Consider the following 26625-nt stretch of genomic DNA (forward strand, 5'->3'; position numbering starts at 1 on the left):
TATATTTAAATTGAGTAAGTATATATTTACCTTTAGTAAATACAATATTTCGTTTGTACTATTCAAACAAATATTTAGAAAACTTCAGTAAATTTTTTTTTCAATGTAGGAAAGGCAAATGCCCCTCCTTTACTCCCCTTTCATACTCCTATATCGTAGCGGGAACACGTAGGCGTATCCAAGAGGGAGAAGAAATTAGGGAGTCCAACTTTCCTCCGAAACTTATTATTAAAAGTTAAAATGGACAAAATCTAATATTTTCCCATTCAAAATAAAAAAAAAACGAAAAGGAGACATTCCAAGCTCTAAAATATCTAACAAGTAAAAATGATTAACACAAAACAAATTCTGTTTATGTGATAACAGAATTGATGAAATCTCCCGAAGAAAAATCCTGACTCGCTTCTACGAAGAGACGATCATGTGTTATTGGTTCACAGTAATAGGAAATTCGCGCTCATCGCGTGTATAATTTCATGTAATAAAAAGATATGATATAAACGCTACTTGTACGTTTCGCGCGCGTAGTTACTTATATTATATAACTACTTAATTGCGTGAGAAGCGTGCGAGCGGCATGCTCCTGTGCGTGATCGTCTCATTGATAGCTCATTTCCGACGCCCTCCGCGTCGGCACGTAGCGAAGTCGTAAAACTCGTAAATCACATTGTTCACGATAACGCAACGTTCGCAAAACTGCCGAACAGCGGCGAGCCGAATTTGCAAGCGTAACGCACCACGTTTCGTTGAATGAGTTATTATTATTAGCGTAGAGCGAAAGCACCCCCATGGGCCGCATCACGCGTATACTTTTTATTCATCGCTCACGCGTATATCGGTCATCCCGTAAGTGATGCATACGCGTCTCTATCGACGTTTCGTTTTCTACATGATTAATGGAGCAGTCTCCGCTTTTGTTTCTCATTGGTCCATTCCGATCTCAATCGTTCCATGTGTTGCTCCCGCGAAGAGACGAAGGCTGCGGTCTACTTGATGCTACAAATGCTTTGAAATATTTTCTGATTGGTTAATTAAATTCTTCATTCTGATTGATCAATCAAATGCTTCGAAGTATTTGTAAATGGACCGTAAGAGAATCAGAAACGATCCTGGACGAGATGGCCTTTGGGTGTAATTATTAATCCTGATCGATAATCGCAGGTCCAGTAGATCTTGACATTCTCTTCAACTACTTTGTAGAAAATTGTTTATAACAAATATTTTTCATAATCTCACATAATTTTAAATTACGCAATCTTATTCCTCGGGTTTTGATCTTCAAAGTAAAAAAAATTATTCAGTTACATTAACTTTAAACAGTAACTGAGATACATTAATTTAAAGTACACTGGACCCGTGTATTTCAATTAAGGAAATTTTGAAGCAATTGTCAATTAAAATTTTAAAAAATTCAAGTTATATACGTTTAATATAGATAGCTTAATGTTGCAAAATTACGAGAGAAGATGTTCAAGCTAATCTTACGGGATAACGGATCGTTTTTTAACCGCGATAAAGCTTCGAGCTTCATAAACACCCAGTGTGTCGAAGGATTATCGAGTTTGAACAACATGGAAAGTCCGGTCATATATGGATATTGGAGACGATAATTACAGAGGTTTCACCATCGACTCGATGATTAATTTTAAATCTTTTGTATGTTTATATGCAGTTAAATAATGTGTACATAATTATGTAATTCAGTGTTGTAAAATTTAAACCAATTGTAATACCTACACGTACCTCGTTAGCGGAAAGCATGTGCTTCGAATTATCCTTGTAATTTCGTAAGGTGATTAAACGGACCTGTGAAAGATCCTTGTTGTGTCGTCAATTGCTGTATCTGTACACCTCTAAGGGTAACTTTGATAAACTTCGATTAATTTAATCGGCGATTAATTGAACTAATGGAATTACTTGAAGCAAATTTTCGAATTATATTAATTCCTCGTCTCTGAAATTAAAATCTTTTGTTATTTTTTTTCTAATCTAATCCTATAATAAAAAATCAATAGTTTGTATCCGTGTTAACAAAGTAGCATAGAGATTACGTGGTAAATTAATAATTAGTGATTAATTCTATCGGCAGTATTGTTAAAACAAAATTTCTAACTATGGACGTTTTCCAACAAGGACACAGTGTAATACGGTGAATCATTTTATCCTTGTTTAACGTTGATAAACAGAGAGGGTGTAATAAAGAACTATATTATATTGTGTCCTTGCTGGAAAACGCCTTATATGATTTATCATATTCCTAATCTTGTTTTCTGTATATACATTATTAACATGTGTCACGTAAATTACCGATGACTTTCCGTTTAGATCATATAACATTTTAGCTAAAAGAAACATGATTATGAAATATTTTTTTATATCATCTGAATTCATAATTGTAATATACATAATATATATAAAATGCAACATAAGTACATTAGATGAGATCTTTATCTTTTTAATAATTTTGTAATTTTGTTAATCGCGCGTTATAAAATACATGTTATTTAATAAATATATCAAACGCAAATAAAAATACCATGGTCAATCGTTTACACGTGATAATCAAGTCACAAATTGGTCCAGAAACATGTTAATAAAAAATTAATAAATCAGATTCTTAAAGCTGAAACTTTACTCTATCGAATGGTATAATCGCTAATTTTGTTAATGTACTACAATATACTAATTTGAGCTAAAAAATTTGAAACGAACCTTTCTAACAACTTAATAGTATAGACTATTTATTAATAAAATATTATCGATTAAGTAATCGAAGTTTGGTTGAAGTTGTCCTAAAATCATGAACCCATTCCGTTTTCCCTTGTCTCTCTCTCTCTCTCTCTCTCTCTCTCTCTACGGCACGGTAATAATGAATACCATTAAATATTTATTTAAAGACTATTCACCGATTAATACGAATTTCCGTAGATACTCCCGCGGGTAATGATGCGAAGCGTAATCCCCACCGTGCTGTACGAAATTCGATTGAACGTGTATCGTGACTATCGGCGCGCTGAGCATGCGCTCGTTAAAATCTCTACGATAAACATTGTCGATGATCGCGCGGGTGTTTTTATCGACAGCAGACAGTACATATGGCGTCATCTAACAATGCTTTTTGTGACTTAAGAAAATCAATATCATCCCGTCGATAATACAGGCTGCTTGTTTACCGATAGTGACAATTCACGGCGCAATACTGTCGCGAACCGCCGTTATTTATCAGCGCTCGTCTTATTTGTTGTTTCTCTGGTTTCTCTTGCCATTAAATTTGGCGGTTAAATTTTCAAAGCCTCGGTGACAGATAACCTACGACAATTAAATTATTTTTTTTTCTGTCAAAGTACTGCGAGGAGAGAGCGATAGAAGACACTCTCCCCAAATCTCCATCCGGAGCTTAATGACAAAAAAAAAAGACTAATTATTTTTACGATGCTAGGCACCGCCGGGATAACTGCTGTACATGTGAAAAAACTTGGTAAGGAATATAAAAGGAAATAATTGGTTATTCGAAAAAATTTGATATAAACGCATCTATTTTGTGTCTTTCTCGTTACTTAACATTTCCTTTTGCAGGCCACACGATTGAAGAAATACGATTACGAGCTTTGGATAATATTATTTCCAAGTATGATTTAGGTTTTGTTTGTGATTGTGATGCTGTCAAGAAAGAGATAATTCAAAAGTTATTTAATTGGTTTTCATACGAGATTGCACCACAGCCGGAGAAAGTATTAAATTTGTTATTGCGTCTTTTAAAGGTATTTAAATTATTTTGTTGATGATTTTTTATTCCAAGTTGGAAAAAATTCAATATTTTTAATGCTGTTAATTGAATTGATTTCATATCTACTTTGAATATTGCTTGAAAAATTTTTATAAAATATTTTTTAATTTACAATATATTAAATAACTTCGCATTTTAATGACTGTATCATCTTTGCTTCAAGGCAGATGCAAAGAGTTATTTGAATGCGTTTGGCAAGTTAAAGTTCCAAAATGAGCTTTACGAATTGAGAAGAAACCTCTCTCCTGAATGGTATGCAAAATTAGATGAAATTGAACAAACTATTCTACATTCAGAAAAGAGTCAGGTAAATGTATTAAATATACATATTAAAATATGACTATAAAATATGACTATAGTTGTATATTAATATTTATATATTATAAAAATATAGAGACAATTATGATCATTGCAGGATGTTGCCACAGAATTTTCAGAATTTGATAAACATAGAATACGAGCACAAAATTATATTAGATATAAGAATAAGGACTATGAAAGAGAAGATTATGACAACTTAAGTGATATTTTAAATCTGCCATCTATTTTGGACAAGTAAGAATAATACAGATAAACTTATAGTAACATTATTATTGGGCACTTATTTTGAAAAAAATCAGGATTTGTAAAAAGGATGTTGGAAAAAAAATTTTTTTCTTGAATAACATACTTTGTATATTTTATATTCATATAGATTTTATATATGTAAAATTTATTTGAATATATATTTTAATATATTGTGTAATTATTTATAGTACTACACCATTTGACATAACATTAGAACGTGAGAATGGCACACGAGTTTCTAAAACGATAGAAGGTGGTATTAAATGGCTAGTAATGCCATGGCAGCCACTAGTAACATCGGACAGAGGAGTACTTACTGCAGTTGAAGAAGCTCTTAATAATACTGTCGATATTAATCATATACTACACACTTGTCAGTTCATAACAAATGTTATGATGCAAGATTTTCCAGCAGAAGTTTTCCTTCAACGACCTGCAATAATCACAGTAAATATTTTCTTTTAATGAATTATATGTTTGAATGATTAATAATAAGAGAGAAATACATATCTATCTAAAATGTTACAGATACTTCATGGTCTTCTTAACTCGAGCACTAGCATGTCGGAAACTAATGTTGCATGTATAATTCCAACTGTATTAAAAACTTTACGTAAATTGACTCGGTCTCTAAGGTTTCGCATTTATTATTACTGTGAACCGTGTGTGGCGAATAAAAAACAAAAGGTAATATTTGATAATATTTTATTTGATTAATACAAAAAATTATATATAATCTTTTTATGTGTGTGTTTAATAATATAATAATTTATTAACTATTTCTTTGTTTGTATTATTTTTTTACATAGTTATTAGGCAGTAAGTTAGATAGCAACGTTTATACATCCTCAGAAGGTGGAGACGGTCCAGATAGTGGTCTGCCCGAAGCAAACTATCAAGCATATCAATCAGCAGTGAGTAGTTTTTTATTTTAATTTTTACATACAATAAGTTTATTATTTTACCCATTTTTTCATTATAATATTCTTTTTTAGGGGACTAGTGATAGAAGTCAAAGTATCGGTGAAAATATCGATGATTCTCTCTTACAGTTGCAGCAGATGCTTCTGCCGGCTTATTGTATAGAATCTTTAAAACACGTTCTTACCCAGTTAAGCATTCCTATCGATTCCATATTTCCTCTACGAAACATCAAATATATCACTGATCTAACGCATGAATTAGTACAACTGTTAACAATTTGTGTAATGCCGAATATCTGGCTTTGCAACGATGGTACGGTATCGAAGATAAATGATGATTTGAAAACGTTGTTCAATTTAATGGGAGAAGTAATGGATTACTTTGGAAGCTGCAGTAATGTCGATCACTTGAGAATAACATACTTGTATCTTACTACTATTATTATGAGGTTGTTGAGCAGTATCGTGCCATTAGAATTGGCAAACGCTGTTATACCGAATGCTTTAAAGGCATCGATAACAAATGCTATAATGGACGCACCAATATATCTATCGTATCCAGCGTTGCATTCCGTACTTTTGGAATATGCTCGTGTAAGTACTTCAAATCTTTTTATTTATTCATCGATATGTCGCTAATAATTATTTGTAATATAATATTTTTTTGTAGCAATTTCAAGACGCTAATCAGACAGCATTAATAAAATTATTCGATGAAATTAGAAAAGTCGCAAAGTCGATGCAGTCAGCAATTTGTATATTAAAAAACTTATCGGAGCAATCACCATCGGAAACTTTAAGAATGTTACATGCGTCCAAATTAAGTCTATCGTATCATAAAAATTTAACTGTCGTTAAAACCGCTATAAAATTTTTACAAGATGTCCCAAAATATTCTTTGAATGATGAAGATTATGCACTGGCAACAAAACTTATATTGAATTTATTAGCAAATGCTGATATAGACATTCGGTATACTACATATGTTGAGTGCCATGCTCTAATTAAGAATATTTTAGGAGTAGAATATAATAAATTATCATGGGAAAATTTGATATTTTTGCTTGAACCAAATGTTTTGACAGAAATTATTTCTCACGGTGCAAGTAGCGAAGATAGCAGGGTAATGAAACATTTTTTATCAGACATTTTTGTTCAAATGTCTACTATTGTAAAATTATTATTCGTACAATTTTCAATTTCACAATTAATTTAATTTTGATTTATAGATAAATGAAATGTCGAGAGACATGCTGGTATTTATACTGAAAGGAAAAATACAAATGGGCGAAACTGGGTGGTTGAAAACTCTAGAAGCTCTTATTCCTGTATTGTACCTTTTACAATGTCACGCTGATACCTATACACCATTAGGACAATGTATCACTAAAATATTTGATCCTGATGTATCTAATGATATACAATTGCCTTTTCTTGAGGTGATTTAACTTGAAAATGTCTTTTCGTGATTATTTGTTACATGCTATATTACTTTTAATTTCAGGTGTTAAAAGGCAATTTAAGATTCCTCTATTCATCAGATAATGATATTCGAGAAGAAGCGTTATGTCGATTAATTTGGCTCCTTGGAAAGGAAAAAGATTCTGTCCAGAAATTGCCGCGCTTATCATCTTTACACGGCTTGCCTCTTAGTTCACTCTGTATATTTGAGCGTAAAAACTTCGTTAAGCGATCAGAAGGCAATTATCAGGTTACATATTTACATTCAGAATATTTGAAAATCTTTACAATCTTGACTAGCCATTTGGCAGGAAATCCTCTCTTTTATATTTTATAAATTATTAAAATTAAAAATTAATGTTAAAATTAAAATATTATATATATATATATATATATATGTATTTATATAATTAATATATAACTATTTCGTGGCTAATTTACAAAAATATTTTATGTTTGCAGAGAAGCAATATGTTATCTGTGCTGGAGATGTTGAACGAACCAAATGTCGATCCGAAAATTCGAAAATCTGCATTAGTACAAATTAGTGTGATGCTTTCCGATACTTCTTTACATAAATTGTTTATTAGTCAAGATGGACTGCCTTTGATTTTGGATATTTTCAATAAATCACTAGTAAGTTACTGTACTTGATAAAAAAAAATGACTGCAGGTTTTTCTGATTTAGATACGTTAAATGTTTTAAATATATTAAATATTTTTAGATAGAAAAAGATTATGTAAATTATCCAGATTCTGTAATATCAATAATCAGCATATTAAAACTACTCGCATTTTTTGAATGTACCATACGACATGAATTATCTCTCAACATTGATGTTTTTTTTAACATCATAAGAAGTATGTATTTTATTATTATATTTTATCATGATTTAAAATTTCAATGATATTTTGATATAAAATTTTATGTTTTAGGTCTCTTTTTGTTTCCAAACAACGAGTGTGTGAAATCCGATGGCACACAACTATTATGTTTATTACTTTATAATGAATATATTATAAGAGTTAACGAAACAGATACAGAAAACAATATTGCATCACATATCTCGTTACCGTATATTGTTGTGACAAACATGAAAGTACCATTTGTATGCAAATCTCATTGGAAGACGAGTATACATAGGCGATCTGATATGTCATGTAAGTAATTGTACTTATAAAATATTTTATAAGTACAATTATAATAATTATTATAGCAAACTATATTATTAAACTTGTGTAATTTTAGATTATAAAATTAAAAAATCAGTACTTTCTTACCTTATAATTTACAGTAATTCATGGCAGCAATCCAGTAGTCTTAACTTTTATTAAACAGTATTGGGCCTGGGAATGGAACGGCGGCGTAAACATGTTATGGAAATGTTTGGATGACTTAAAGGATTCCAAAATTGCACAGAAACTGATGATTCTTGAAAATGATCTCCTTTCTTTACGATATAGTTTTCCTCAATACTGTTGTAGACAGCAACTCTATAATATTCAAAATTCTACGACGCATTATAGCGTTATGTGTGCGCTAGATTACCTCACAATGTAAGCTATTATTTTATTGTTATTAATTGTTATAATTTTTATTATTACTATATTTGTTACAAATACATGTTACAGTATATTATCCATTATAATTTTTAATTTTTACATAAATTTAATTTTTACAAAAATATATTTAATTTTTCAGGTATCTAAAATTTTACAAAGTACTTCAACGTAACGAGGAAAAAGATATCGAGTCGCTTCCATGGGAACAAACATTCGAGCGATTTTTACTATCGCATCCCACAAGTAAAGAGGATTGTGATTTATTTGTAGACGTTCTAATTTTTTTGCAATTGTATTTAAATATTGCAAAGAAAGGTAACTTGGTTAATACATATTGAGAGAGATATTTTCATCTTTTTCTAAATACGAATTATATTAATATAATTCTTTTTTCTAATTCTCAGAAAAAGGTTTGTGGATCAGTAGAATTATGAAAAACATGACGAGATCATTGGCAGATTTATTTAAGAACTTAGAAGTTGATAATCAAAATGTACATCAATCCATACTCAAATTAGTACGCACATGTTCAGCAATTGAAAAAATGCAAAAATCTAACGATGAACCTAAGAATACCTGGATTCGATTTGTAGAGTTTGTTGTTTCAACATTATGTTTTGGAGATCAGCAGCATTTCTACAACCTCGGTATTAATATTCCGATTAAATATATTACTGAATTTTTAATGTTTTTATTTTAGAATGTCGATATTTTATAAAGTTTAATGTTATAAATGTTTCTTTTTTTACTTAAAAAAATTTTTTTTTTTTTAATTTTGTTTTCTTTTTACAGCATATCTCGATTGGTTACTAACGTGTTTAACATATTTGATTGGGCAGTGCGAATGGGGAAATCATAAGAATCTATTATTGTCGCTTTGCAATACGCTTATTGAGCCGATTGTGTCCTTTCATGGTGCTGGTACTGTCAGTTTTATGGGTTTATCAATAACAAGGAATTCAATAATATGTCTTAATCACTTGTTGCATCAAATGCAAGTCAATTTTAATAAAAATGTGAGTATTTTTTAGTATTTTGAAAACAATATATTATGTATGAGTTGTTATTTATTAATTGCCAATTATAAATAATTTTTATAAACGTCTTGTGTTCTACATTCTACATTAATCGTTAATGGTAATGCAAGCGAGTAATACGATTGTCACTATTTTAGTCATGGATAGTATTTTGGTGCGAAGAAGGTCGTTCGTTAAATTGGCTACCCATGTTATGGCAAAATAGAGATCCTTTGGTTCGCGCTTCTGCTTTACAATTATTGGCAGGTTTAATGAACACAGTTCATACTGCATCGCAACTTTTCAATGCAATCTCCATAGCACCGAGTGATTTATGTCACACATTGTTTCAGTGCATCATAAGCAGAGATGAATCTTGTTTAGTGAGAGAACAAGCGTGTATTGCGTTTTGCAACTTGCTAAAAAATTGCAACTCTATGATTTTTCAATGCGTAAGTGCGAAAGTGCACAATATTTTATTAAAGCAAAAATGTTGAGAAGGCGGTAGTTTTAAATTTAAAACATTTATGTTTAAATTAAAAAATTTTTATCTTAAATATTATACAAAACATATTCGTATTTTAATTAATATTATATAAAGCATCATATTTTTTTTAATTTTTGAAAGAGTTATGTACATTAAAGAACAATATTTTTGTACAGGATGATTCTTTACAACCACAAGCTATTCTGATGCACGTTGAACAATGCAATGTTTATCATGAAATCAGCATACTATGTTCCAGTATCTATATGTTGACTACTTTAGATGGGGAACAGTCAGAATGTCAGGGAAATAGTGGCAAAACAATGATTGCGCAAAGTTTGCAATCTAGTTGCATTTCATTAGTACCACGCACCGTATCGCACTTATACAATTGTCAGGATGAATTACAACTCTGTAATTATATTATTTAATTATTATTATTATATACTTATAATAATAAATAAAATTGTATAAATAATTATTTTATATAATTTTATTTTTTATTTATTTTATATAATTTTTGTATATTTCTCCTATAGTTTCCGGCAGGATTTCTGAAACAACGGATGTGGATAATTTTATGGAATCAATAGCAACGCCTTCACTTATTACAGCTGCTTGTAACTTATTGAACAATTTAATATTCATCGGACAACATGAGGTCGTACGGCAAATTTACGAATATTCCATTGATAAGTATTTACTTGGGTATGTATATAAAAAGATTTTATGATTTTTTTCATCTAAATTATCTCATTTTAACTCTCGTTTTAAGGTGTTTAACCGAGATTCCGAAAGATATTAGAAGCAGGAAAAGTTTGAGTCATTATTCTGACACACTGGAGATGTATATCAGCATTTGTACAGTTTTAACAAATTGTATCACGCATAGCAATGAATACGCAGCCGTCGTACTTTTTTCCCCTGATTCGCTTTATACTATATTTTGCTTCCTAAATATCGATTTATATCGTATGTATTCTAATATTTAATATAAACATTAATTGAATTTTTAAACGATATCCCACATTCTTAATTAATGCAGTAATTTTCTTAGATTTTACTGAACCGCGTCTGATATATCTACGCAACAGATTTTGGACGGAGATTTATAATTTTGTGGCTGTGCTTTCGTTAACGGAGGACCAACACTTTGAATCCATTCAAAGTGCGTTAGAATTATGTGGCCCTGAAACAATTATGATTTCCATTTGTTTCGCGATAAAAGACTCTACGATAGATTTGAGAATGAGTGCTATTAGTCTCTTAGCTTTCCTACTATCTCACGAGATTCAGAAAGATTCCCTGGGAAGAAATAGCACATTTTTATTACAAACTGTGCTTGATACTAATGTGGCACATGTCTTGATTGAAAGCAAGGATGGTATTTTGCGAGATGTCATATCGAACGTCAACAAATTATCAATAAGAAACGCGAATGCGCATTCCAGAAAATCGAATGAAAGAGAGAAAGATTCGCAAGACGATAAACTACCGGACCAAAGACAAGCTACTATAGGAGACGAATTATGTGGACTATTGCTGCATCTTTTCATCGCTCATAGCTATGCAAAATCCAGAAAGAGCAACAAACACTTAGAAGATAAAGATCTCATTATAGGCGCTCTTACTAATCTACTATGCGTGTCAAAGAAGGCGAAACAAACGGCGTTATGGGGTAATCTTTCTGAGACTGCGTTGATGATTCTAAAAGAATTGTACGTCAAGTTGAATCTTCAACCATTTGAACTTTATAAGAAGCAAATGGAAAAGAAGGTAAAGAAGATTTTTAACAGATATGGAATTGATCACAATTTCTATACAAATTTAGAAAAACTACATTTTTTTAATTGCAGATTCATCCTCTGTTGCACGATGTGAATTGTATCTTTATACTTCTGATGAACTTTATGTGTGGAGACGCGCGTGTTAAAGAAAGCTTAACAAAGGAAGGCTTGGCAGACGTAGTACATAAGTTATGGGTTTGGATAGCATTAAATAAAACAGTATCAACGTCCGCCTTAAAATTATTGGCTACGTTCACAACGAAATGTAACGTTGGTAAGATGATTTAAAAGTGTAGCATTTAGTTATTAATAACATTGACTAAGATATACGATTTCTGTGTATCATCTTTTTAAATTAATTATGCTTTAATTTTACCGCATTTTTAGCTGCACAATCTTTAACATTAACGACGATCTTACCAGGAAGTGGATTAAGGAAAACGCCAAATACGCTTGCGTTGATACATGTTGTTATACAAGTAACGTGTAAAGAAATAGAAAGAGCCGGTCAAATTTTCGATAATCATAAAATGCACTTTGCTTTCCACATCTTGCGAAACGCGGTGCACGTTCACGAGTGTAGAGTCTGCATTTCGAAGGTAATTACATTTATCTATTATTACAATTACAGCATAATCTTGAAGCAGTGAGACATAAATCGCGTTTGCTTTGGGCACTCATGCGCTGTAAACTTTATTGTATCTTCCTTTCGCATGTAATGAATGATCAAAAAAGTTTATACAAATCGTACTGAGTAAACGCGGCATTAGTAACGAGCATGTGCTTGGTAGTATTTCCAAACAGATTAAGTAATTATAAATTAATTGTTTGTTTCACAGAGTAATCTTCTTCAGCTTTTTACCAAGATACATCCCACAATTACCAAAAGAACGAAACCATGGCCATTAGTGGAAATGTATTGTCTAGAGTTTTTATTAGATTTTACTTACTATGAGGAAGGGCAATTGTGTGTGCCAAAGGTAAAAATATAGAGAAATATATTAGTTGCTTGTGATAACTATATAGTATTGTTTTTAGGCCACTGATGCTTTAGACGTCCTAATGCATTTAGCAAGATATCCTTCATCAACGAATAAAGTACTCGCAATATCGATATTACGCAATTTAGCTTTCAACATAGCGAATAGACCCCGACTTCTTAGTTCAGGTAAATAAATACAAGATATGCAGGAAAGAGGTGGTACAATAACTTATATTCATTGAATATTACTTACACTATGTTTACTATTTCACAGTGGATTTCATAAATCTGTTGCATGACGTTTTTAAGAATGGATCGTCATGTGAGATCAATTTAGTTGGATCCATGATATGGTCTTTGATCAGTAACAACCAAAAAGGAAAACTTATTATGCGAAGTGCCGGGTTCTCTCAAAGCATTCGGGAAGCCCTCGGCAGATTTACGTTGTTAAGTATCGATGGTAGTAAACAGGAGCAGGAATTAGTTAAAGTTCTGCAATATGTGCTCACCATTCTCAGTTCAGTCGAAGTAAAGAACAGTAATACGCAACCTAGTTGATATTTTGAGGAATGCTCAAATGTTGTACATATTAATTTTTTATTTTTAATCGACGTTAACTTATAAAATAATTCAATGTAATATTTTTTATATTAGGTTACAGGGAAATTCTGCGAGATTTTTGTTAGCTCATATACAATATCTTCGTCAAAAATGAACAAAATTTAAATTTAGAAAAAAGATTTTAAAGCTTGAAATCTCTACTTTCAAAAGGTTTTTGTAATTTTTTTTAAATTTGGTAATTTTTACATATAAAAAACTACAAGCTGAAAAAAGAGAAATTTTTCTTCTCACTTTCTGGGTCTGTCATATACCAAAAAAGAACTTGCAAAAATTTTTGACTCTAACATGAAAGCTTAAAATTTTTTCTAAAAATTTGTTTTTAAAAAATATCTACAATTTTTCATTCCTGAGTTATTCGCGAGTTGATTTAAAGGGAACATTTTGATTTTAATTGTTTATAATTTTGTTAATTTTGCAATCATATCGTGCAATTAAAAATCGCTAATTTTTTAAATATATAATATACAATTTTGAGCTAATAAAATACCGCAAAACTTTTCCTCCAATACAATATATGGAACATTGTATAATTATACATATGTGTTATATGCATCTTAAAGAAGCGAGTTCGTACAAATTGTTAATATAGGTATATATACATTTTTTGAACAAATATTTAGTGTCATTATATCTTATTTTTTAACAATCCTTTATAACATCCATATTCTATATATTTAAATTAAAGTATACTCAAAAATTCTTTCCTTGTTCACTATATTACTTTTGTCGATCATCATTTGAATGCTTTCCATTTATTGTTATTTATGGAATATGTAAAGAAAGATGAATAACATTGTAGATTTATATCATTAAATGGAACGGATAGAAAACACTCCCTCTCCCATTGTCAACCCTTTTTAGGCTTGTTCTTTTCTAACGTTTTCCATCAGAGTGATAGCAATGGGTGTATCCAGAAGCACAACCGCTTACTGAGTTTTATAATTCATCTCGCGCTGATTGAATTATTCTTTTAGATCTAAAGAAATAATCCTATCTCAGCAAAGAATCATAAAACTGTTAAAAACGACCGATGTGGAGTTGTGTGGAGTTTTAGTTATGCGCACGCGTAAAAAATGCTAATAACGTCGATAGCAGCGACGCCAGCGACGCAGGTTTACTCCTTTTCATGTTCACGTTGAACTCGCGTGTACGGTATCGCGACAAGTAAATTACGAATCGCAGGTAATCATTCGTGATAAAATCCATCAACTTTATATTAATGTAGTGAACGGTGCGTTGAATCCGTTTGCATATCCCGATGATTGTATTTAACGCTCGACACAAAGTATTCATGAGATATTTGAGGTGCAAAATGAACCGGTGCAATCGTTCGATCGTTTCTTTTACCAGCTGTTTTCCGCTTAAACTGCAAAAAGTATATCTCAAAGACATGAACATTACGATATAACTGAAGAATCTTACAAAATTTACTTTGTGTATAGTGCAACCATTAGTTTTTATCTGTTTACTGTCTTTTGTATGAAGGTTAAGTTAGGTTAGCTCTTGTGGATATCGTAATGTTATTATAGAATAATAAACGAACTATCATAGGAACCCTGAGCATCCACGGATGAAGCTACAATATTTAAATTTATATACTTTGTAACTGTTCATTACATTTATTTTTTTGGTGACCATATAATAAGTTTAATATACTTATAGCTGGTTGTATTGTGTTATACTTGTTGAAAGTTAAGCTTTTCATAGGATATACAATTGGTGCTTTCCTGCAAAAGATAGAATAACTCCGTTCTATTCAGCTGAACTTTATGCACAATTCATCTTCCCTCTTTTTTTTCATATTAGAGAAAAAAAAAGACTATACAAGAAGTTCAATTAAAAAGAACAAATCTAGTGTGGCATTTGATTATTTCATTTTGTTTTCAACACTGGTAAATAACAAGAATGTAATTATTCTTTGTTACATTGTGTTTTTGCCAGAAAGTACTTAATATAAAAGTGTATATCAAGGAATATATAAACGTGGATAAACATATATAAGTTATTTGACTAATGCTTCCAACGTTTGGTTTTCAGCCATGGTGCGTATGAATGTTCTTAGTGACGCCTTGAAGGCAATCAATAATGCTGAAAAACGTGGAAAGCGACAGGTGTTGTTACGACCCTGCTCTAAGGTGATTGTTAAATTCTTGACTGTCATGATGAAACATGGTGAGTGAATTTAGTATAATTTTTACTATATTTAATAAATACTTATTTTTTATACATGTATTTATTTATTATTATTATTAATTTAATTTATGTTACTTACATATATACTTATATATAAATATAAATGTGTATGTATATATATAACACACACTCACATGCACACATACACATACTAATGCATATAGCTATGGCTATATTCCAAAATTTACTGTTACTATTGAAAATCTATAATGCACATGTGACATAAACTATAAATGTTCAGTACTGGCAGTAAATTTTGGACACACACAGTCTATAAATACAGATGTAGATTTAATATATAATTTTTTCTACATATATATATATAGATCTAATTTTAGTTAATCCTGCATAGTTTATGTTTTCTTTTTTTCTCCACTTAAAACAATAACAGAAGAAATGAATCATAAAAAATATTCAGCAAAAAAATAGGCCTTATAATGTATATAATTATCTTTTATGATTTGTAACAATAGATGAAAAAAATCAATTCTCTTTTTTTTAAGTCAGAATAAATATAATTTTAATTTATATACATTTAAATATATTTGTTTTACACAGGGTATATTGGGGAGTTTGAAATTGTGGATGATCATCGCAGTGGGAAAGTAGTAGTAAATCTTACTGGAAGGTTAAACAAATGTGGTGTCATTTCACCTAGATTTGATGTACCTATCAATGACATTGAGAAGTGGACCAACAATCTTTTACCTTCTCGACAGTTTGGGTAAGCCTTTATTTGTAATATACGAGAAATTATCTCTTATTTTTCTGTATAAATTATAAATAGTTTGGTTCCTGTTTATTTCAATAACTAAAATAAATTTATATTATATAGAATGAGTAAGATTAAAATCAAATAAGAAAGTATACTTGAAAGATTGCTTAGTAAGTCAGTTAAAGTGAAAAATATGCATATATAAAGTGATTATAAGATTATTATTGAGCATTTGTATATTCAATGTATATTTTAATATACAAATTGTGTTAGTTAATTTAACTTTAAAGGAAATAATTATATAATATACACATTTATTTCTATTTGTCTCAGATATGTTGTATTGACAACTAGTGGAGGAATTATGGATCATGAGGAAGCCAGGAGAAAACATCTTGGAGGAAAAATACTGGGATTTTTCTTCTAATTTTTTAGTTAAGTAAATAAAGATGTAAACACAAAAAATGTATGTCTAAGTGATCATTTGATGAAAACCGCATACACTAATACTTTACTCCTTGAAAATATTTACTCCATTATTTTACGTTTTATTTATAAGGCATGCTTTTGAGATACAAATATTTTTTATAAGTAGTGTTTTTCACTTAAGATTTCCTTGTTCCTTTAGTTGTAAATTCCAGTAATGTGAGCAGATTTGCTTGTCTTGCTTGCCTTATTATATCTCTAAAAAAAAAACCATCTTAATTGTCATTGTGCTAACACGAATTATAAAAGACAATATGCATTTAATATTTACCGGGAGCAGAAAGGTGGAGGAGAATCAATAAGGCCGTCGCGAGTCAAAATACGTCTATCTAGGAGTTGGACTAGATATTCGTAAGGATCGTGAGGTCGACATAACAGAAGCTCGCCGAGCAGAGAATCGATGATGTCATGAATTCCTTTTTGTTTCAAATATGACACTGCATCTCGCATATTTCGCGGTATGTGTTGAACAGTATCATTTTTTAAATGTACATTGGACGTTTCTTCGGTTTCTTGTTGCTTCGAAGACGAGTTTAAATAATTCTCCATCCTTCGTTTGTAGTGGATTCGGAATTCAAATTTTTACGATCATCCAATCCAATCTCTCCATCGTGTCTCTTTCCCCCTCCCTCTCTGTCCTAGTTATTTTAGGTAAAACTGCGAAGTTCCAGATTCAAGGCTGCCAATATGTGGAGGAAAGGAAGGTTCCTGATTGGTTGATTCGTTTATGCGCTATGCCAGACTGGCTATGCGTTATGCAAAAGTGTGTGCTGCGGTCTTTTTAGTTCAAACCTGGTCAGGCCGCCATTTGGAATAGAAGAAATCTACTATATCCCGGTACATTTGTGCTCTCACCTCACCGTTGTTCAAGGTTCAAGGACATTGCAGTCTCGAATCGTGACAAGTAGTGAGGGTCATTTATCCCTGATTTCTCATAATTATTCTGACGTCTCATCAATTGACATCGATCTTCAGTGGTAATAAGTGCTGTTTCGCGCAGTTGAAACATTCGGCGAATCTGACCATGGCGTTATTGAGAATTGGCAGTGTGGAAATGTTAAATTCTTTAACTCGCGTCTCACGCGCAGGTACAAATAACTTTTCACAAATTGCAATTTTTATTTCGCTCCGTCTTATACATACAAACACATGCAATATATATTGCGAAGATACATAATCATATATCCAAGTGTGCTGACGTTTTGTTTTTGTGATTTAAAAGATAAGAGTTGAAACTGACACATACACACACACACCACACACACACATATATATATATATATATATAATTATAGTCTGCTACACGTCATTCTAACTTTGCAACTTATCGAGATATAGTGCTTTTGAAGATTTATTTATATTTCTAGAAATTATTTAAAATATTTGTTGTTATAAGCATCTGTAATATTATACAGTATAATTTAAATTATATATTTTCTAAAATTAAAACAAAAAGTATATAACCACAGCGCTAGTTATTTTATATATTTTCTTTCTAAAAATCATAAAACCGATATTAAAATATTTAACTTATGAAAGATACTAGCTTTTTCCGTATCAATAGTAGTAGTCAGCTCATATCATGGCTTAGACTTTTATCACTGAGAGATGTATACATTTTATGAGATTTATAATTTTTTAATGTTTACATGCAAAAAAATTTAAATAGCAAAAAATGATGTCCATATTATGTTTATTTTAATATATTACTTTATCCTTGTACTTTTTATCATGGTCATGGCAGTCATTTTACATAATAATCTTTTTATATATTAACATAGATATAATTTTAACATAAGAACTTTGTCGTATAACACTTACCTATTTTAATTTTATTTTATACCTTATTAATTTTCCTTCTTAATTTATTTCTTAATTTATACCTTATGATTACAGATGATATAGATTACACTACATCATATTTATAATACATATATATTTAATATCGCGTTTCAAGACTTAATATATAAAATATAATTATAATAAAATGTTATTTTTCTCTATTTTGTTTCGATTATTTTTTCTTAAAATATTTATAATCTTGAACATCTGAATTATATCTAAATCAAACACATAAGTATAACTATTCACTTATTAACTTCTAATCTTCTGATCTTTAAAATGTCAGCGTAAACTGTACTATCTTTGTGAATAGTTGTCTTGTGTTGTACTTTCTATTTATTTTTAAACTTTTTTCTTTCCTGTCTTTCTTCTTGTTTTAAATGTTTTACTCTTTATGTTTTTATATATGTTTATGACTGTCTTTCTTTTTATGTTTGTCCTTCTTAAAGCATAATTAATCTTTATATATTTTTAATTGTAGCATTCCTGGAGATGCAGTGTGCGACCCCGGCGGCAGTTCATTGGAAACAGCAGCCGTTGCACTTGACTAGCGCACGTTATTATCCAGATCCACCGACTCTCACTTTACCGAATAATGTTTGTGACATTTTTGCTAATGAGACTGGTCGCTTCACGCCAGAACGCGCGCGTGACATCGCACTGTATACGGAGAACGGTGGTACCTCTGTTTCCACAGCAAACTGTTCTGGATTTCCCAAGATCCGCGATGACAGCCATGTGGACTCGTACGATTGTTTCGGTGCAGTCAGTCTGAATGGCACGATGCAGAGCAATGTACCAAAGCCATTTTCCTCGTGCGGCAAATCCATGCATCTTAATATGCCTGGTGGGCAGTGGTCCCGCGACGGCAAATACATCGCTGAGGACATGCAACGCTCACATTACCGCAAGTTGTCGTGTAAGAACGACCTTTGACTGGATTCTGAAGGGTAGAGGTGCTTTCCTCGTCTTCGCTTCCTTACGATTTGTATCTTTATAATGTCCTCACTGTTCTCTGAATCCTAGAAGAGTTAATACGATCGCGAGATTTCAAATGTTAGAAGAAAACCAGAGAACATTTAATTAATTATGAAAGTACCAAATTATCTAAATATCAATATACGTAGAATGATTGATTCCAAATTAAATTAAGTAGATAATCTTTGCTGGTGATAGATCTAAGAATCTGATAATTTATACAATTCGCTAGGATTCAAAGATTAGTATCCTAAAAATTCATAATATTTAAAAAACAATCTAAGTTATAAAAAAGTTTATAAGAGGACTTTTTATCTCCTTGTATTAATGTTACATCAATATTATACCGATATTAGCAACACATTGGATAGTCACAAAAGCTCTGTTGAAGATTTTTATATACTTGAGGATTTGCAGATTTTTAAGTTGGATCTTCAAGGTAAATAAGAACAAGCTTTTGTGACTATCTAGCTTCTGAAATTTACATTAGGCAATTAATATGTCGCTCAGGTGCAACTAATGCCTTCATAATGAACCCGCTTTTACGAGCGACATATTGGCCAATTTATACCACCAGAATAAGCTACTCGACCGACATCTCTAAAACATCCCAGAAGGATCAAGCTGCGGTATTCGCAACGAAGTCGAAGCGGGAAAGATTTCGCCTATTATTGAGGGATTATGGAAGCACTCTCCTCATTTTTCATATCACTATATCGCTGATAAGCCTCGGTGGTTGTTATACGGTGGTCATTAGGTCAGTCGTGCAATCCCTGCAATATGTCTAAAAATCATATCCTCTTTTTCTAATTGAAACATCTAATATCGAAAATTTAATATATATATAATGTATATATAATTGAAATGTGTATATATATAATTTATGTATGATAAATAATTTTAATCCAAACCGAAGATTTCATATCGAGGAAATATTTGATCATTATCATTTATTTTTAATAAATGAATGATACAATTTCTCAAATGTGTAATTTTTTTCTATTAATTCGAATTTTTATTTTCAGTGGGATCGATGTAACACCGTTTGTACAAACGTGGACAGGAGGAAACGAACAGGTAGAGAGCTTGCTGAAAGTTTCGACGGACTTTATAATAGCATATACAGTTCATAAACTGCTCGCACCTGTTCGAATGGGAATATCCTTGAGCGTGACTCCAATGCTCGTGAAATATCTGAGGAAAATAGGCTTGCTTAAAATAGCGAAAAAAAAATCAGCATCTACACCAACAACTTCACCAATTAAATCATCACCATCTTCGTAAGATAATTTGTATTAATAATGTTTCTTTTGTTAAAAATGATATCTGCTATTTATAAGATTGATATTTGTGTATCTTGTATATAAATTAAAATGAATTGATAGTTTTGATAATATAAAAATGTTGCTACTGGATAAATTGACACATGTTGTATAGGAAAGACTATCATCTTCTTCTGTATAATTTAATTAAAAGTTTAAAGTTTTAATGCAATTCTAATCTATATTGTGTGAAAGGTATAGGCATTTATATTTAAGTTATCAGTTTTATAAAAAAATTATTTGTAAATAAATGCATATTATTCAAACAAAACAAATCGGCTTCGCATATATGCACCTCTCGTTTATTATATAAAGAATATAGTGATCATAAAATTTATATAGTTTTGTATCTCGCATACGACGGAGTCTTACGTTTCGCGTATGTCATAATATATAATAATCACACGTATTGCATTCGCAGCACAAAATCTTCGTACACAAAAGCTCGGTAATTTCAATTGGACGAATTCGCAGTTTGTTCGCGAGTTAAGGCTGATGGCAGAAAATGAAACGTGTAGTGTTTACGTCTCAGTTCTAGTTTTTCTTATTATCTAGTTAACTTGTGGTTAGGCTTAACCTAATGTATTCAATTTCATCTATGATAATTTGATGGTCTATTAGGTAAAACAACAGGTTAAGGCTTAATCATAAGTTAACAAGATAATGAAAAAGTAGACCTTATTAGATAATATGAACATAGAATAAAGCAAAGAAAAACACAACTTAAGTCGTGAACATGGTTGGCAAACTGTTTTTTTTTTTTTTTTTTTTTAAAGAATAAAACATTATGTTTCTTAACATAGTTGTAATGCTTCAAATATGCTTTAAACAGTATATTATAAAAAAAAAACATGTTTAAAACATTAAAAATATCGATTAAATATGTTTTAAACTGTTTAAACATGTTTTTTACCAATCCCTGATCATAAAAGACTATTTTACAAATGTAAATGAAAAATCACATACATAATAGTCTTTTCTACAATTTAAGTTATACTTTTCCTCCATCTTATTCTACGTTTACATCTAAGATGTAAGCGTTATACGTTTCATTCTTAGTCATGAACCTAAATTTAATCATACGTAAGACGTCAATGTATATATGTACACAATTTTTTTTAAAATATACATAGAGAGAATAAAATTAAAAAATGTATATATTATGTACAGTGAATGTGTAAACTTAAAGTAGTATACTTCTTACAAGTAAAATCTTACAAGTTAATCTCGTTGAGATTCCGTCGAAATACATCCTCGACATTTGACATTACAGTTTAAATGATAATACATTCGTCGCGCGGGAAAAGAATCCTTACAGCAAACATAGATACAAAAGAAAAACGACTGACAAGAGCTATCAAAGTCTCCTTTTGAGTATTCTTTTATGTCCCTTTAGTATTTCGTAAAAATTAAGCGTAATAGATTGCGGTTCTCTATCAATGATATTAGGATGGAAAGATTCGGCAGTGTGAAGTGATTATTAAGACGTTTAGATCTTTAATCCTTACAATTAATTCGGTTGGATATATCAACGCATACTAATGTCAGTTATATAATAATCTATCTAATTCAAATATAAAAGCATGATGCAAGCGCTTTGATTAATGAAATGTCTAAACTGCATTCTATCAAGCAACACGATAATTTGTACTTGAGCATCTAATGCGTCCATTTATTATACACCTTTATAAATATGTTATGACAATTTTTAATGTGCATTAGTATGCGCTAGTATATCCGACTAAATTTATCACTAAAAGTCTTAATTCTCAAATTATGTTGGATTGTAGGATCCAATTAGCTGCTTTGAAAACTTTGAACACTTAATTTGTCTGTGCTATAGCATTTGAGCATTTTCAACTTAAACGTAAGGATTTGAATCATTCGTAAAAAGAGATGAGATACGCTAGTAAAAGAAGAAATAATATAAATTGTCTAATAATACTTTCAAACTCATCAACATTCAGTCCAAATACTTTACGAGTCGTAGATCGTTTATAGAAACGCGATATAAAAAACTTATTTGGCACAGCGACGAATATTAACGTATGTCTAATTATTCATGAAATAACCATAAACACAATCCGAAACGTTGTTTTCAACTTTCATACAAATCGATTTGATTAATTTGAATCAAAGTTGAAAATAAAAACAAAATAAAAATTGGTCTAAAGATTTTTTAAAATTAAAAACAATTTTAAATAAGTAATTTTAAATAAGTAATTTTAAATAAGTAATTTATATATAAATAAAATGATTTGTATAAATAAATTCGAAAAACAATTTTAAAAAACTTTCTATGTGTTGATATCACATGACAAATTAACATTTTTGTTAAAAGCTAATTTCCAATGCTAACAAAAAACTAATATTTTAGTTGTACTTTGTATCGTAAAGAAAAATTCAGACGTGACATTCAAAATTAAAAAATTCCTATCAGCGATCATGCGTCTGTCTTAATTGACGAACTTATACATTTTAACATCATTATATAGTCACGATATATCATAGATGTTTCCTTCCACATACACATTATGAGAAAAATCTTATTTTCTTAACTGCACATTAAGTTACAAAGATCTATGAAGTTCAAAAAGCAAATAATGATATAATATTATTAAAAAAAAAACATTAGTTTGTTCTCTCATTTCAACATCTTTCAAAAAGATTCCATTAATGTTATAATTTACCTGATTGCTCAAAAAGAAAATATAAAAAAGTACGTAGATTTTCGTGAACAAATGTAGTCGCAGACTTAAACATAGGCTTCAGTGCGATGACCTCGTATATGATGGAAGAACTGCTGCCAACTGGTAAGCGTCTTCTTAGACCATACCCAGAAGCTGCTAGTAATGCCCACAATCATCGCCATGAGGTATTTGATCATGAAAATCTCAAAATCGGGTTTACGACCAATATCGCGGATGCGTTCGTTAGAAGGGCACGGCATTGAGTAGAGTAACTGCAGACCCGGTCGCGAGCACATTTCCAAGTTCCATGTAAGCATCCATTGATCGAAATACGCTTGCTCATAGAAGAGGCAGGCGATTACGACTAGAGCAGGTACGATGTAAAGCACAGAAAAGATGCCGATACGAATCATGAGTTTCTCGAGTTTATCAGTCTTCGTACCGTCGTGCTTCATCACTGTTCGAATGCGAAAAAGCGAGACAAAACCAGCCAGCAGGAACACAGTGCCCAATAAGAGATAAACGCATAGTGGTGCTAGCACGAAACCCCGAAGAGCCTCCACGTTCCAAAGACCAACATAGCAAACTCCGGACAATATATCACCTATATAAATTAAATTATAGAAATATAATTTATATAGATATCTAATGCAAATTTTATATACATATATATACTATATATATATATATATATAATATAATTTCCAACATAAAAATAATAATAAAAGTAACTTTGCTATCAATTATTTTTGAAAAGAAATTGTAAAGTAGTTTCTATTTGTAATATATATGTGTGTGTGTGTGTGTTTGTTTATAATTAAGAAAATACGATAAAATGATTGTATTGCACACCTGTATCTTTTTTAATGCAAAATATTGGAATTTGTATTATAATTGTCCACATACCTTCCACTTTTCCCATTGCCAGAATGGTAACAGTCTTCACGGCTGGTGCGGCCCAGGCAGCTAAATGAAAGTATTGCGAATTGGTTTCGATCGCTTCATGTCCCCACTTTAATCCAGCCGCTAGGAACCATGTGAGGGTGAGAATAACCCACCAGATGCTCGACGCCATGCCGAAGAAATAGAGAATCATGAAGAGCACAGTGCACAATTCATGTTTAGTACCCTGAGTGATTGTAGAAACCGTCTGTAGCTGCATACCTACAGGCGGTGGGAATGGCTCCCTACACGATACAGAATTTCCTGCTGCCCAACCGATCACATAAACTAGTGCTACCATCAGGTAACATACGGACAAGAAAATAATAGGCCTCTCAGGATACCTGTACAAAAAATAAATGTTTAAAATTTGAAGGTCTTAAAATTATGGCTTTATTTAAATATTTTTAAAACTCTTATTATTTTTCTGTCCATTATAAGATTCACTATGATAGTATCACTCCTTTAATTTATAATTCAGAGAATGTGATTTTTTAATTATTGTTACGAATGAGTTATTTTATTTTGAATTTAGTTATTTTGATATATGTATAAACAAAATTAATACATAAACAACATTTAATATATAAACGTTTTAATTTTGTACAAGATCATTTTTAATGTTAGCTATTAAATTTTGAATATAATATAATCAATTAAAACGCAAATCATGGGACTAAATTATAATAATTAATGCATAATTAAATCTGCATGTATACCAAATATAAAAAGTACATATGGTACTCAACTTTGCTGTTATTGAAATGTCATAATAAAATCTTTATTGGTGTCATACTTTTGATGACCTGGTTTAAAGTTGAAACGTTTGTTTTGTTTATGTATTAAATACTGTTATTGACTTGTAACTCTTTTCTTTTTATATTAAATTTAATATGTTTGAACCGCTTCTCTCTTTACAATTTCAAACTTAGTTATATATATATATTTCAGTTAAGATCAAGATAAATTCTTATTCTCTATTTATATACAAGTATTAAAATAATTAACAGTAACTTCTTCGATTTAATAATACTTTCATAAAGAATGTACAAACTCGTCGAATGTTTGATACATTTCATAAAAGCATAACTTGATCTTCAAGAAAGTGAGTGTTACCTAAATCTATCCGTATCAATGAGGAATGTCAGGAACGTGAAGAAGCACGAAGCGGCACAAATGGATGCCCAAGTGCCAACCCATACCCTGGAGAATCTTCTTTGCCTCTCGGTGAAGAACATCCCATCGCAGGGTGCTCCACAATCGGGTTCAACCTTGTCTCCCACTTTAAATGAATATCCTAATCCATGAGGTACCTTGAACTGCATTGGACAGACGAAGCCAAAATCCCTGGCTATGATAAAATTGTTGCCATTACCAATGCCCTTGCCAATGTGAGGTCTTAATCCTTCATTCCAGGTTGGTTGGAACTCTGCCATCGGCATACGGGCGGGAGGAGAGACAGGTACAGGTTCCTGACGTGTGGTAGTCTCGTTGGTGCCCACACAGAGCTCCGTGCCGTCATTTTCCGGCATCTTGGAGCAGTCTAGAGCCTCCGGCCACATGAAACCGAAACTGTTCATCAGTTCTTCGCAGCCGGAGCGCGCGCTCTCACAGAGTGACCGGCACGGCGGTATCGCCTTCTCGATTATGGTACAGACGGGAGCGTAGACGGTGCACAAAAAGAAGCGCAAATCCGGGCTGCACTTCATCTTGACGAGCGGCATGTACTGGTGCACCTCTTGGCCGGCGTCCTCTTGCTTCTGATGATTCATTAGGTTCGGCATGATTGTCTCGTTGTACGGGATGTTCATGCAGAGATTAATGGTGATAGGTTCACAGCGGCCGTGATGAGCGAGCGGATCGCTAACCCCACCGTTCAAGGCGGTGGAGGAGTGTAAAGCAGAGGTGACAGTCACCACGCCTGACAGAAACGCGCTGATCATCATCGTCGGCAACATCTCTAGCCTCCTCTTTGGGAACAGGCACACACCACCGAAATTACACTCACGACCAATGACGAGACATGCTGATATTTAGGCTCGACAACCACAACGATGAAAGTGAAGGTGATATGTGAAGGTGACGATAACGAGGATGCAGGGTGAAGGTGGTGATGAGTGATGATGAGTGATGACGACCGAAGTGACAGACGCGCTCGTGTAAACAGTTATGGCAGTGTATGTACGAACGTCTCGACGACTGGAGCAGGAGAAGGGAGAGATTATGGAGAAATCTCATTGAGCTGTATGTTCAAAGGCCAATA

At 31.6% G+C, this 26625-nt stretch overlaps 5 protein-coding genes across 6 annotated transcripts; 3 read left to right on the top strand and 2 right to left on the bottom strand.

Annotated features, from left to right (window-relative positions):
- Positions 1-3432: 3432 nt before the first annotated feature.
- Positions 3433-13242, top strand: ana3 (rotatin homolog anastral spindle 3). The gene is made up of 28 exons (XM_018539958.1): positions 3433-3478; positions 3577-3761; positions 3951-4094; positions 4203-4342; positions 4543-4801; positions 4883-5041; positions 5164-5268; positions 5350-5871; positions 5948-6400; positions 6507-6716; positions 6782-6988; positions 7201-7374; positions 7464-7599; positions 7675-7899; positions 8034-8295; positions 8441-8616; positions 8706-8948; positions 9094-9317; positions 9476-9769; positions 9981-10218; positions 10344-10512; positions 10580-10776; positions 10862-11580; positions 11661-11865; positions 11979-12190; positions 12431-12571; positions 12630-12759; positions 12848-13242. Exons 1-28 carry the CDS (start codon positions 3433-3435, stop codon positions 13129-13131), a joined length of 6459 nt encoding a protein of 2152 aa, XP_018395460.1. The 3' UTR covers positions 13132-13242.
- Positions 13243-14311: 1069 nt separating this feature from the next.
- On the top strand, positions 14312-16567 carry LOC108773985 (40S ribosomal protein S15Aa). Of its 2 annotated transcripts, XM_018539976.1 has the most exons (4): positions 14312-14376; positions 15232-15366; positions 15946-16111; positions 16436-16529. In XM_018539976.1, exons 2-4 carry the CDS (start codon positions 15234-15236, stop codon positions 16527-16529), a joined length of 393 nt encoding a protein of 130 aa, XP_018395478.1. In that variant the 5' UTR covers positions 14312-14376; positions 15232-15233. The 2 variants fall into 2 exon arrangements, with proteins under 2 accessions (XP_018395478.1, XP_018395479.1); XM_018539977.1 differs by lacking the exon at positions 14312-14376 and having other exon boundaries at positions 15234-15366; positions 16436-16567.
- Positions 16568-16667: 100 nt separating this feature from the next.
- LOC108773986 (uncharacterized) lies at positions 16668-17396 on the bottom strand. The gene is made up of 2 exons (XM_018539978.1): positions 16860-17396; positions 16668-16786 (listed from the first exon to the last, which is right to left on the bottom strand). The coding sequence occupies exons 1-2, from the start codon at positions 17135-17137 to the stop codon at positions 16708-16710; spliced, it is 357 nt and encodes a 118-aa protein (XP_018395480.1). The 5' UTR covers positions 17138-17396; the 3' UTR covers positions 16668-16707.
- A 99-nt stretch (positions 17397-17495) lies between these two features.
- On the top strand, positions 17496-20692 carry LOC108773968 (uncharacterized). Its single transcript, XM_018539959.1, has 4 exons — positions 17496-17676; positions 18912-19349; positions 19919-20165; positions 20434-20692. Exons 1-4 carry the CDS (start codon positions 17613-17615, stop codon positions 20690-20692), a joined length of 1008 nt encoding a protein of 335 aa, XP_018395461.1. The 5' UTR covers positions 17496-17612.
- A 2793-nt stretch (positions 20693-23485) lies between these two features.
- Positions 23486-26320, bottom strand: fz (frizzled class receptor). The gene is made up of 3 exons (XM_018540071.1): positions 25479-26320; positions 24327-24706; positions 23486-24024 (listed from the first exon to the last, which is right to left on the bottom strand). Exons 1-3 carry the CDS (start codon positions 26318-26320, stop codon positions 23486-23488), a joined length of 1761 nt encoding a protein of 586 aa, XP_018395573.1.
- Positions 26321-26625: the final 305 nt, after the last annotated feature.

The sequence above is a fragment of the Cyphomyrmex costatus genome, unplaced genomic scaffold (assembly GCF_001594065.2).
Source record: "Cyphomyrmex costatus isolate MS0001 unplaced genomic scaffold, Ccosl1.0 scaffold23, whole genome shotgun sequence".
Classification (NCBI taxonomy): Eukaryota; Metazoa; Arthropoda; class Insecta; order Hymenoptera; family Formicidae; genus Cyphomyrmex; species Cyphomyrmex costatus.